Raw genomic sequence first — 12,706 nt, forward strand, 5'->3', positions numbered from 1 at the left:
ACAACGGGCGACCCCACAACAGCGCCCGCGTCAGAACCATTGACGCACCCAAATTTGCGTTTCGGTTAAGAGCTGAGCAGCGTGCGAATTAATTTTCGTCGGCCATCTTGCAGGGTGGTTCTTTTTAAACGCTGCTCTCGAAAGTTTTTAAAAGGTTTTTTTTTTAATCGCTTGGAAAAAAAAGGGAGAAACTCTGATCGTAAAAGTTAATGAGGGAAATCCACACTTTGATAATGGAGATTTAAGTGTTAATTAATGAAATTTTCAAGTTGAATTGTGTCCCATTAAAAAAGCGGGGTGGGGGGAGTGATGGTAGAAATTATGAAAAAGGTACGATAAAAAAATATAAGAACACATCATTGCGTTAGTGACAGCTGCTTGGAAATAAAAATGCAACCTTTTTAAAATGTCACAATGTTTGGAAAGAGGTGCAGGTTTCTTCACGCATGAACACAAATTAACAGCGCGCTCACGTGGAGATCAACGACATTTTCCGAATTCTCAGCGTAATTTTCTTACGCAATTCTTTTTAATTCACGCGTTTCATTCTGTTGCCGATTGCAAATCTTTTTACGGGAGCGACAGCACGAGGGCGAGCAAAACGTCACATCCGGAACTCGCTGGCTTCGTTTCACATCTGGCAACGGCCCTGGAAGATGACGCAGATGGTATCACGCGGTTTTTTTTATGAACACAACTTTTATATTCTTGGTTCTTTCGGTAAAGTCACGTAGAAGGGAAGCAATGAAATAATAAAAATATAAAACAATACAATTCTCACGACGTTTTTTTTCTTCTTCAAATTTTCTTGCTGTGGTTTTCACACCTGATGATGATTGCTTGTGTTGCAGTCGAAACGTCGTGATCATTGCATTGTTTTATATTTTTATTATTTCATTGTTTCCCTTCTACGTGGTGACTTTACCGAAAGAACCAAGAATATGACTCCCTGCAGTCACGAAAGCTTTAAATCAAAACAAAACTGTTGTTGTTGCAGCTTTGTTGTTGCCCCCATAACGGGCAGTGGTGGCTATGCACGTGGCCTGTAATCCAGCACTGTGGAGGTGAGGGTTGGTGGATCGCACAAATTGTTGAGAACCGCATTTCCCACGCCCTGGGGCCTGTCAGGAGAAAGTGTTAAAGCAAAGCTTGGACTCGCATCACCTGTCTTGTTTTGTATGGGATCGTGTTGCCCCCTCACACACGTGGATTTTCTCTGGGTGCGCCAAACTTCCACATTTGTAAACACTCATGGGTTGGCTTGGAAGATCTTGATATATACAGGACTGCAGAGCTTGGGCAATTGTTGGCACCGGCTGCTGCCTTCCCACTTCTGTGTGGCTCCTCAGCAATTATGAAATGCAATTTGCATGAACTACCGCTATAAATAAAATCAAACATGATTTATTATTATTAACCGTTGAAATGTCATGAAAATTACATTCACATTCAAACTCTCACAGCAGTGTAACATCACACTGACATTGCAGAAGTACTCCTGGCTTCCCTTCAATAGCCAAAGTATCTACACAGTTCGCGTATAGCTGAACAAAATAAAAAAAAATCACTTAAAATGATGAGGGTTTTTTGCACAGAACTTGGTGACTACAGCTGAGAATCTGGTGAAACCATGGGTGGATTCGAACCCGGGGTGCCAGCAAGGCCATTATGAGCCACCCGTCTGTCTTCCTTAGCACTCGACCTGACACTAGATGGAACCCTTTCATATTATGTTGTGACATTTTCAAATATTACTGAACTGTGCCAGGTTGATTTACACGTTAAGTGAAAACCAAACTTGTGATACGACAGCTACGATATGTCACAAGTGACCGAGCCGAGACCATCATTTAGTTAACTATGGCGACGCACGCCTGTGATGCAAGGCTTTGGGGAGGGCAAGAGTTTGCACGCAGATTTATGAAACTCACAAACGCCGCTGTAGCTGTGAAGTGGACAGGGTTTAATAGTGCAAGCATGATGGCTTCCAATCAATCCGTGCAGAACTTGAATGAGCCCTCTTGTGATTGCGTGCAAAGAGGGCTTCCCCAGCTATTCCTCCAGGTTTCTCCCACCCAAGAAAAAAAACGTATCTCAATTCAGAGGTCTCCTTAAAAAAAGTGTCTAGAGACTTGTGAAGACTTCCCTGGATAAATAATTGCCACTATAAATGTCACTATCGAGAACTTGATTTAATCACAGACGGGATTCAAACCCATACATTCAGTACTGCTACATCTGTTGGGTGGAAAAAAAAAACATTCTAACGCTAAGTGTTCATTCCCATTGGCGTCTCTAACCTTGTAGTGGAAATTCCACATTGCTCTGGTTGAGTCGGGGGACAGTCTTTTCATTGTATAATAATTGCTATTTCCTGCAAAGAAAATATTTCATTGATCCTGAACAGATAATTGTGATCATTTTCTGAGACGACCACTGACTCGAATATAGTTTTCAAAATAAACATGTTGAAATACATTCTGACAATTTTATGCATGGATATATGCAAAAAAAACTTAATACGTTGGATACCAATGAATTAATTATTGAAATCCGCTCATATGTGATGCCAATGCATTGAGACAACTCTGGGCAGACATCTAAGCATGCACAACATATAATAATCAATTTCTCCGCGTGTGACGGCCTTGCTTTCATGTGCTAATCCGTCTCAGACTAAAACAAAACAAATCCCTCCAAACCAAAATCCACAAAGCTGGCTCTTGTTAAAACAAGGCGCGTAAATGGATAAATAAAAACTATTCTTGAAACGTAAAATCCACGGGTCATACTCGGAAGCTGTCGACTTGACAGCACGGGGCTTTGTTGGGCTTTCTGTTCATATCGTTGTGCACGTGCTCACAATTCAGAAGATGCACGTTGGGGGCCGTCCATAAATGACGTCACGCGATTTTGGACGATTTTCGACCCCCCCCCCCCCTCGTCACACGGCGTCACAAAAAGTCAGACCCCCCCCCCCTCAAATATGACGTCACAAAGCTCTGCCCCCCCCACCCCCCAAAAAACAATTAAACATGCAAAAAATCGCTTTGAACTATTGTCATTGTAGTGCGTATTTAATCTGCCGCTGCACTCTGATGTTGTAGGAGAAAACATTTATTAAAAAGTCTATTTAATTAAGTAGAACGTGTTGTCTATATTTATTTAAAGTTGCGCATTTTGATGTGACGTCACATTTCTCACCCCCCCCCCCGTCACACATCGTCACAAATGTCTGACCCCCCCCCCAGGTGCGTGACGTCATTAATGGACGGCCCCTTAGCCCAAATGTTCAGGACACATCAGGTTCTGCCATTTTAACACTAGCATAGCTTTTATTTTTTTATTTTTGTGTGTGAATATTTTATGTTATCGTGATAAAAATGTTTTTCTTCTTCCTTGTCAGATGACAATTACGTACGTCGATCAAGAACTCTGAATGAATTCAGTCGAAACGTAATTGAGGAATGTTCAAAGATCGCACGTGTAATCTCAACAACAACAAAAAAAGCCGCACATTCAATACGAAAAATAATCCATTGCAACCGTTGATGTTGACGGAAGTGAGTATGAACATCCGTTAAAATAAACGAAATCGCCCTCGTTGATTTGTTACGATAACTATAACCCCATGTGTCCTGCGCTTTTGGGCCACCCCTGTATACCGTATTTATGTTTTTTTCCCCCCTCCTCAAGGCTGCCTTGACAGCAGATGGGCGGACCTCTCGGTCTTCGTTGTTGCCTGCAGTAGCTTGGGCAGGCACCGTGCTAATGTGTTCTCGCCCACTTTACCGCGACTATCGAGTCCATCGGCTCTGCGTGCCACCCACCCCACCCCCTCCTTCAATACGCGCTGAAATCATTGCGTGGAGGCTAGAGGGCATCGGCTCTGTGTGTGTGTGTTTGTGTAGAAGGCTATGCGGGGGTGGGGGGAAAGCTTTGTTTGCTCGCTGCTGTCGGATAAAAAGAGCGATGAGACGGCTTTGTTGTTGTTGTTGTTGTCATTGTGAGCATGGCATCGGGACAGCTCCCTGCACAATCAGTGCGAGGGCTCGCGGGCGGGCACAGCGCGGTTACTGTGGCGTAGCCGCACTGCGTTCTGAGATTATTTTGCAAGGGGGGCCCCCTTTGTGTCAAGATGTTCTGAGGATTCAGTTTTTTTTATTAACTCTTTGCAGGTACTCCGGAGGGAGAAATTCCCCTCCGGAGTACCCAGGGAAAACCCCACGCGCACAAAGGGGAGTGAACGCAAACTAAATTCCGCAGACAGCTGAGGAATCGCGTTGCAGTCGTCCCTGCCGCTTGCCGCCGGCCGCACAGAGAATGAAGGTGTCACGCAAGACACAAAGATCTGTGCGCCATTCACCAATCCTACTTACAAGGTGCTGGATTACAGCAGCCGTGCCAAGCTAGGTGCACTTCGTAGCTGTTGGGACATGCTCATTCGTGTGTGTGTTTCGCTAAAGTCTCCTGTTTGATTTGTACTAGGTGCCTCGGTGAATGTGTATGCTCTGACTTTAACATAGCTATTTCTGTGACCAGTTACAAGCTAATCACTCAGCTATCTCAATGCTAAATTCTATGCTAATTTTATTGTCAAGGGGTGCCTCTGCGGATGTATATAGTTTAACTTAGCTATTTCAATGAGCCATTTCAATGCTAAATTATATGCTAATTCCTTTGTCAAGGCGCTTTGTTTCTTCTCACACAGCTTAAAGGTCGTGATCTGAGCGTGGCTTTTTTCACTCCAGCGCTGTCCTCCAGACAGTCTCGTCCCTTCACCTGATGAAGGCCGCTTGTGTTGTGGCCGAAACGTCGTAATTTTTGTTATTTTATTTTTTACCTACGTGACTTTACCCAATGGAACCAAAGAGTGTGTGTGGACATACATGTGTAAGCATGTGAATATGCACAAAGGTAAAACAAAGACAATCCTCCCCTCAAGGCTTAAAATACTGTCGGTGCAAGTGCTGTTAGCGAGCATCTACGAAAGGTCGGAATGGCACACAAAGGGGTGGGTGGCCAGTCCCATATACCAAGATAAAGAACCCCATATAGCTATACAGACTGTTGGGGCAAGTGCTGTTAGTGGGCAACTTCACACATCTACACACAGGGACATAAATACACACGCACACACGCGCTTACATGTGAACATATACACACATGCAAAGAAAATACAACGATCTACCATACAGTGTTCGTAGTGTGTTGGGGCAAGTGCTGTGACCACACATAGTATGTTGAACTTCTTTCTCACCGTATGTAGCCAACCATTTTAATCGGAGGCTGGCAGGGCACAATGGGAGCAAGCATAGCTGATACAACCATGCCCAGCCGCCTTTTTTTCCCCGGTGCCGATATTTTCACACCGTGACGCGAGGCACTCTTTCAAGGCTGAGCTGACTCACGACCAGCTCTGATACCCCACTCGCCACCGATGAAAGAACGGCCCTGCCAGGAAATCAAACTCAGGTCACTCACACACATGGACGCAGCTGCAAAGCCACGCTTGTACTGGGCCTCACCGGCAATGGAGCGGAGTTCTTTGAGCTTGTCGTGTCCGTCATCCAGGTTATAGGGGGAGCACTGCTCCCCATCAGACTCAGACTTGTTTGCATCGCCCTGTGATTTAGAGATGAGAGAGAGTAAGGATTTTTGAATATATATTTTAATTATAGTTCAATAGGAGCTTGGTACAGAGCACAAATCGTGACGCGAGTCGGAGGAGGCACAGACAGGCACGGATTTAACCTGCACACAGGCACAAGACAAAGATGCCTCATATAGCCTCAACAGATTTCTGCGGCAGGTGCTGTTAGCGAGCACCAATGGAGGCCAGCGTAGCACACAAGGGGATGGGTGGCCAGCACCACGCCCGGCCGCCAGCACCACGCCCGGCCGCCTTTGTCTCCCGAGTGGAAATGTTTAGACATCGCACCAGGTACGTATATGAGGCTTGGTCGACCGAGGGGAGGCCCAGGACAGGTTGAGGTATTCGTCACTGGTGCCGACCGTGTGCAGGAATCGAACTCGGTTCCATCGGGTTTGTAGCGTAGCATGCTAACTGCTACACTACCGCTCCCCGCAATATACACACGCACTCATACACAAATGCCATGAAAAGAAATACGCTATTTCTGTACTCCAGTGGATTCCGCTGTATTGAGTTGGTCTTATTTAACAACGCCACACTTGAATTAAGAAAGTACAGGGTGTTTATAATCAATGGACCCAATATCAAAGCAGTACATTTCACGATGGCAACATGTTACAATTACACACAAAGTTGCAAACGGTTTAATGAGTTATCAAGTTTTACTAACCATTTTATAAATGCTCTATGCGCCCTTCACCTGCTGTACGGACAACATCGAGACGATAGTTGAATTCGCCCCAAACGCCTCTCTTCTCACGTTTTCCTCTGAGGTGCGTGGTCGCCCTGTGCTCTGCCCCTTACATCAACAGCAGCCTGTTTCCTGAAATTGTCGCTACCAACGACGAATGCTCTTTGACATTGGCGGATCAAAGCCAAAACGCCGTTGAAACGCACGCTGCACCGCAATTACGGATTCAGTCTTGCTGAACTGCAGAACGCAAAACGCCCCTTGTGTTGCGGGGGTCACCGTCTTGCGAATGACTGAGGCTAGGGGCTGTTTGTGCGTTGGGAGAGGCATCTCGCGGTAGTCATTTAAAACTCGATGCCCCGCCCTTTCAAGTGGTAAGAGTTTCATTCATGGGCGGTTCATGGTTGCAGAGATATAGTGATTTCAAATCGGGTCCATCTCTTTTAAACACTCTGTATTTTGCTTTAACAAAGGAATACAAAACACTGCCAATGCAATGCACCAAGCCAATGTCAAAAAGGACCTTGGGCTTAAATAGGCATCGCTCATCACTCTGGTGATTCGCAGACAATTGTATAAATTCTACATTAATATGGCACGGTCTAGTCAGGGTCTAGTCACTTTAATACAACAGCACGTACTCTTGAATTCCCTGCACCAATTACCAAACAGTGATGATGCTAATCGTGCTATCTTGCTGTTGCTGCTGTCGACGATGAACATGTTGACGAAAAAGATGCATGATGACAATGATTATGATGCTGCTGCAGATAATGAAACTTTTTTCTACAGCTGCAGTTTATAAAGACCACAATGAAGACGATGAAACAAATTGCAGATGATCATGATGATGCTAACAATACTTCGGCTGATGACGATGCGATGATGTTCCACTCATGATGCTCCTCCTGACAAATGATATTTACATCAACAACAACAACAATGGAGGTGAAGACCACGATGACAATGATGACAACGATAACGTGGGCGCATTAACCTTGGCCGGGATGTGAACTCAGCCGCTCACGCACGAGAGCCTCGCCGCTTTATCGCCACGGAGGCATCCACGCGCGGCAGACTCAGCGGGGAGGGGAGCGGCGGAGGTTGGTGGGGGCGCTCGGAACCACGGTTATCCATCGATCGAGCGTGCGACAAGAAGTTTACAAACCTTCGAAGGAAGCATTGATTTGCGCCGACCTCTACAATGGCAGGAGCAATTTCGAATTTCATCAATTCACTTCACGCCGAGTGGCTGGATACGAGCCCTCTCGGCATGAGCGCTCCTTGTGACAACGATGCCGTGCGACACTCACCGCTCGCGCTGTCACGGCAAGAGCCGCGTACGGCGATCTTAGCGGGCAACGGAGTCGCTCGTGGAAGAGGGGAAAATGGGCGATGGGCGAGCGGGGGAGGGGGAGGCTCTTGAGAACTAAAGGGTAGCTCAGTAAAAAGATTAATAAACAAATTGTACGCTTTTGTCAACTAGCATGAGAACGCGTCATGACTGGTATTTCCGCGGTTTGTTGAGCCGGCAGATATTTTGACCACGAACGCGTCTGGAGTGGAGGCGCATTGTTTGGAGCGAATTACCTCCGCCTGGAATCCCTCCACCAGGATGGCCACCAGGAGGTTGAAGAGGACGTAGTTTCCAAAGGTCATGAGCGCGATGAAGTAGAGCGCCGCCCAGGGAGACGAGGAGGCCATGCCGTGGTACAGGACCACGTTCCAGTCCTCCTGTGTCAGGATCTGGCAGTTGGGGAGCACACGGCCCCAGAGTAGTAAGAACAAGGCCCACGGTGTGGTGGAGGGGGGCCAGTGATGTTGTGTGACTTTGACAGTTAACGTTTTCGCTCAGTCTCGCGCACACGGTCATTCATTCTTTCGACCACACCGCCAGACTGCACGGATTCCACCTTCCACAGAAGGCTCATCTACAGAAGGTCATCCTCGCGGCGGCTTTTAGCTGCATTTCTCGCTTTCAGCTGTGCTTCTGCGGCCGTCTGGAACTCTCATCCTTCCGATAATAGGAAACCACTGGAGCTATGCACTTTTAAATATTTGGAACTGCTTTTCGTGTTTAGTTTGTTGTCCTTTCCCCACATCTCCAATGAGCACAGTTGGCGATGTATGGTGCAAAAGAAGTTCAACATACATACATACATTGAGGAGCACTTAACTGTATCCCCACAAAGCATGGACGATGCAGTGGACATCAAATACACACGTGTCAAAATTAAATCGTCTCTCCTGTGTCCGACTTTGGCTACAAACACCAGACCATGGACCATGGAACTTTGCACTGACTCAAATATACATTTGAAGGCCATGGGTGCTGGAGTGAGTGGGTGGGTTGGTGAGTGGGTGAGTGGATGAGTGGGTAGGTGAGTGGGTGGGTTGGCGAGTGGGTGAGTGGATGAGTGGGTAGGTGAGTGGGTGGGTTGGTGAGTGGATGAGTGGGTAGGTGAGTGGGTGGGTTGGTGAGTGGGTGAGTGGATGAGTGGGTAGGTGAGTGGGTGGGTTGGTGAGTGGGTGAGTGGATGAGTGGGTAGGTGAGTGGGTGGGTTGGTGAGTGTGTGTATTCATGTGCCAGGGTGAAGCGGTGGCTCAGCGGCCAGTGCGATAACTCGAGTTAATTTCCAGGCCACGGCTTTTATCAGTGGCCAATGATATCTGAACTAGTCCTGGCTCCTCCTCACACCTTCACCAACCCGCACTGACCATCGTAGCGATGTATGGTCAAACAACCCCTGCTTCTCATATGGCGTGGGGATGATTCATATGACTGTAGATTGACAAAGGGCTTAGACTTATCATTTGTTTAAACACCCTCTCTTTCCCAGTATTATTTTGTACAGCATATTGAGATGAGGTTACATTGAGATTCTCAACAAATCCGATTGGCATTGTACTCCAATTTCTCATTGAAGCAAACCATTAATAATAATTAAAGGCCCTATGGAAGAAGCGTCTTGAGATTCAATGCAGCTTTTCTGGTAAAATAAAGGGCAATTGCTTATGCCTCAAAAGTACAAAAAATGGCTATTATTCCCCATAAACTTTGCTTTTGTGACCAGGACATTGATATTTTGAAATGTACCTATTTTTAATGCGAAAACGGACGAATTTGTGTCTTTTCATTCACATAAAGTCAGAAAAGAACAACACATGAATCAAAATTAACATGCATTTATACTAAAGTAATACAAAAATCACAAAAGATTTAGACACCAAGGCGCACTACCACAGGTGGGACTGGCCACAGCGGACCAAGTTCTCTGTGGGGAGGAACAACATCAAGTGGGAGCCACTGGTGGACCCCCGGAAGGTGCTGATGCCACCACTGCACATCAAATTGGGCTTTATGAAACAATTTGTCAGAGCTGTAGATAAGAAGTCGGCAGCCTTCAAGTACGTTCAAGACTTCTTCCCGAAGCTGTCTGAGGCAAAGTTCATAGCCGGTGTCTTCGTCGGACCACAGATAAAGAGGATCCTGGAGTGCAATGAATTCCCCAAGAAGCTCACTAGTAAGGGGAAAGCGGCTTGGAACAGCTTTGTCGCAGTGGTTCGTGGCTTCCTTGGCAATCACAAGGTCGAAAACTACGTGGAGCTGGTTGAGATTCTGGTGAAGAACTACGGCACAATGGGCTGTAGGATGTCGCTCAAAGTCCATATCCTGGATGCTCATCTTGATAATTCAAGGAGAACATGGGAACGTACTCGGAGGAGCAAGGCGAGCGCTTATTTTTGTTACAATAATATCATTGTAAAATAATAATTTGACAATTATATTATTGTAAAAAAATACATATAAATATTGTATTGTTGTTATTGTTAATATTTAGAGCCCTTCAACATTCAATTGAAGGCCTTTCCTTGCAGTGTTGTCCATGGGGGTTTGTTTAACAATACTTCACCATGTACATCAAGACGAGTTCGTCAAGGGGGGACTAGAACCATTTAAGATATCAATCACCTCTAACGTAAGACATGGCCAGGAATCAGAATCTGATCGTCAAGTTCATAGTGAATTGTGCAAACCACTGTGTCAATGCTCCACCTCAAACTGTAACCTTCATAATAATGCCCTATAGTTATTCAGAAAGGCGCCTCTCAGCCTTAAGTTTTCGTACTTATTCAGGCGTTGGTGATCGAGCTAATGGTCTGAGCTTAGTCACCAATTTTGGCACGAAAAATTAATAAAGTTTTCCACTTAATTTGACTTAATTCAAACTCTAAGAAGTACAGTGAGGGAAAAAAAGTATTTGATCCCCTGCTGATTTTGTACGTTTGCCCACTGACAAAGAAATGATCAGTCTATAATTTTAAAGGTAGGGTTATTTTAACAGTGAGAGACAGAATAACAACAACAAAAATCCAGAAAAACGCATGTCAAAAATGTTATAAATTGATTTGCATTTTAATGAGGGAAATAAGTATTTGACCCCCTCTCAATCAGAAAGATTTCTGGCTCCCAGGTGTCGTTTATACAGGTAACGAGCTTAGATTAGGAGCACACTCTTAAAGGGAGTGCTCCTAATCTCAGCTTGTTACCTGAATAAAAGACACCTGTCCACAGAAGCAATCAATCAATTAGATTCCAAACTCTCCACCATGGCCAAAACAAAAGAGCTCTCCAAGGATGTCAGGGACAAGATTGTAGACATACACAAGGCTGGAATGGGCTACAAGACCATTGCCAAGCAGCTTGGTAAGAAAGTGACAACAGTTGGTGGGATTATTCGCAAATGGAAGAAACACAAAAGCACTGTCAATCTCCCTCGGCCTGGGGCTCCATGCAAGATCTCACCTCGTGGAGTTGCAATGATCATGAGAACGGTGAGGAATCAGCCCAGAACTACACGAGAGGATCTTGTCAGTGATCTCAAAGCAGCTGGGACCATAGTCACCAAGAAAACAATTGGTAACACACTACGCCGTGAAGGACTGAAATCCTGCAGCGGCCGCAAGGTCCCCCTTTCAAGAAAGCACATATACATGCCCGTCTGAAGTTTGCCAATGAACATCTGAATGATTCAGAGGACAACTGGGTGAAAGTGTTGTGGTCAGATGAGACCAAAATGGAGCTCTTTGGCATCAACTCAACTCGCCGTGTTTGGAGGAGGAGGAATGCTGCCTATGACCCCAAGAACACCATCCCCACCGTCAAACATGGAGGTGGAAACATTATGCTTTGGGGGTGTTTTTCTGCTAAGGGGACAGGACAGCTTCACCGCATCAAAGGGACGATGGACGGGGCCATGTACCGTCAAATCTTGGGTGAGAACCTCCTTCCCTAAGCCAGGACATTGAAAATGGGTCGTGGATGGGTAGTCCAGCATGACAATGACCCAACACACGCAGCCAAGGCAACAAAGGAGTGGCTCAAGAAGAAGCATATTAAGGTCCTGGAGCGGCCTAGCCAGTCTCCAGACCTTAATCCCATAGAAAATCTGTGGAGGGAGCTGAAGGTTCGAGTTGCCAAACGTCAGCCTCGAAACCTTAATGACTTGGAGAAGATCTGCAAAGAGGAGTGGGACAAAATCCCTCATGAAATGTGTGCAAACCTGGTAGCCAACTACAAGAAACGCCTGACCTCTGTGATTGCCAATAAGGGTTTTGCCACCAAGTACTAAGTCATGTTTTGCAGAAGGGTCAAATACTTATTTCCCTCATTAAAATGCAAATCAATTTATAACATTTTTGACATACGTTTTTCTGGATTTTGTTGTTGTTATTCTGTCTTTCACTGTTCAAATAAACCTACCATTAAAATTATAGACTGATCATTTCTTTGTCAGTGGGCAAACGTACAAAATCAGCAGGGGATCAAATACTTTTTTCCCTCACTGTAGAAAAGCATCAGTTTGATTGCCGTACGACGGGATATTTATATGTACCAATGAGTGTGGGGTAGTGCACCCCTTGTTAAGTGGAAAACATAGGTAATTGGAAAGTGCAGTATTTCAGGAGTTCTATGAAAGTTTCTTCTACGTGCGGATTTCTAAGAGAATGGCAATGCACCTCTTTCTCTGTGGGTTCAGAGTGGATACTCCTTCGCAATATGCGACACTTACAGCACAGAAGGAATTAAGCTTGGAGAAAAACACATCTTAAAGTGTCATTTGTATTCATTTCACATTACTTGCAACAAACTCCCAGCAATGAATTTTGAAATATTACACTTTATTTTCCTATGATTACTTTTATTCAGCAGTAATTATTTTTCAGAATTTCCAATTATTATGCTAGTGATAGAATACAATTTAAGCCAGAGGTTTGTTTATGCTCCCAAGTGTCTCATTAGCAATTGTTTTATATATATTTAACAGAGTACAAAAAAGGAATCTAAACGAGTCACG

General features: G+C 45.2%; 1 protein-coding gene across 4 annotated transcripts in view; it reads right to left on the minus strand.

Moving 5' to 3' along the window:
• The window catches only part of LOC116946253 (voltage-dependent T-type calcium channel subunit alpha-1H), a 363,323-nt gene that overhangs the window by 49,494 nt on the left and 301,123 nt on the right, over positions 1-12,706 (minus strand). For all 4 annotated transcript variants that reach the window (XM_076069824.1, XM_076069825.1, XM_032961269.2 and 1 more), the window contains exons 14-15: positions 7,938-8,093; positions 5,529-5,625 (exon numbers count right to left, since the gene is read on the minus strand). In XM_076069824.1, the coding sequence (XP_075925939.1) occupies positions 5,529-5,625; positions 7,938-8,093 (253 nt within the window). The remainder of the gene's footprint in view (positions 1-5,528; positions 5,626-7,937; positions 8,094-12,706) is intronic.

Source organism: Petromyzon marinus, chromosome 26 (assembly GCF_048934315.1).
Source record: "Petromyzon marinus isolate PM22_M1 ecotype Great Lakes invasive population chromosome 26, UKy_Petmar_22M1.pri1.0, whole genome shotgun sequence".
Lineage (NCBI taxonomy): Eukaryota > Metazoa > Chordata > Hyperoartia > Petromyzontiformes > Petromyzontidae > Petromyzon > Petromyzon marinus.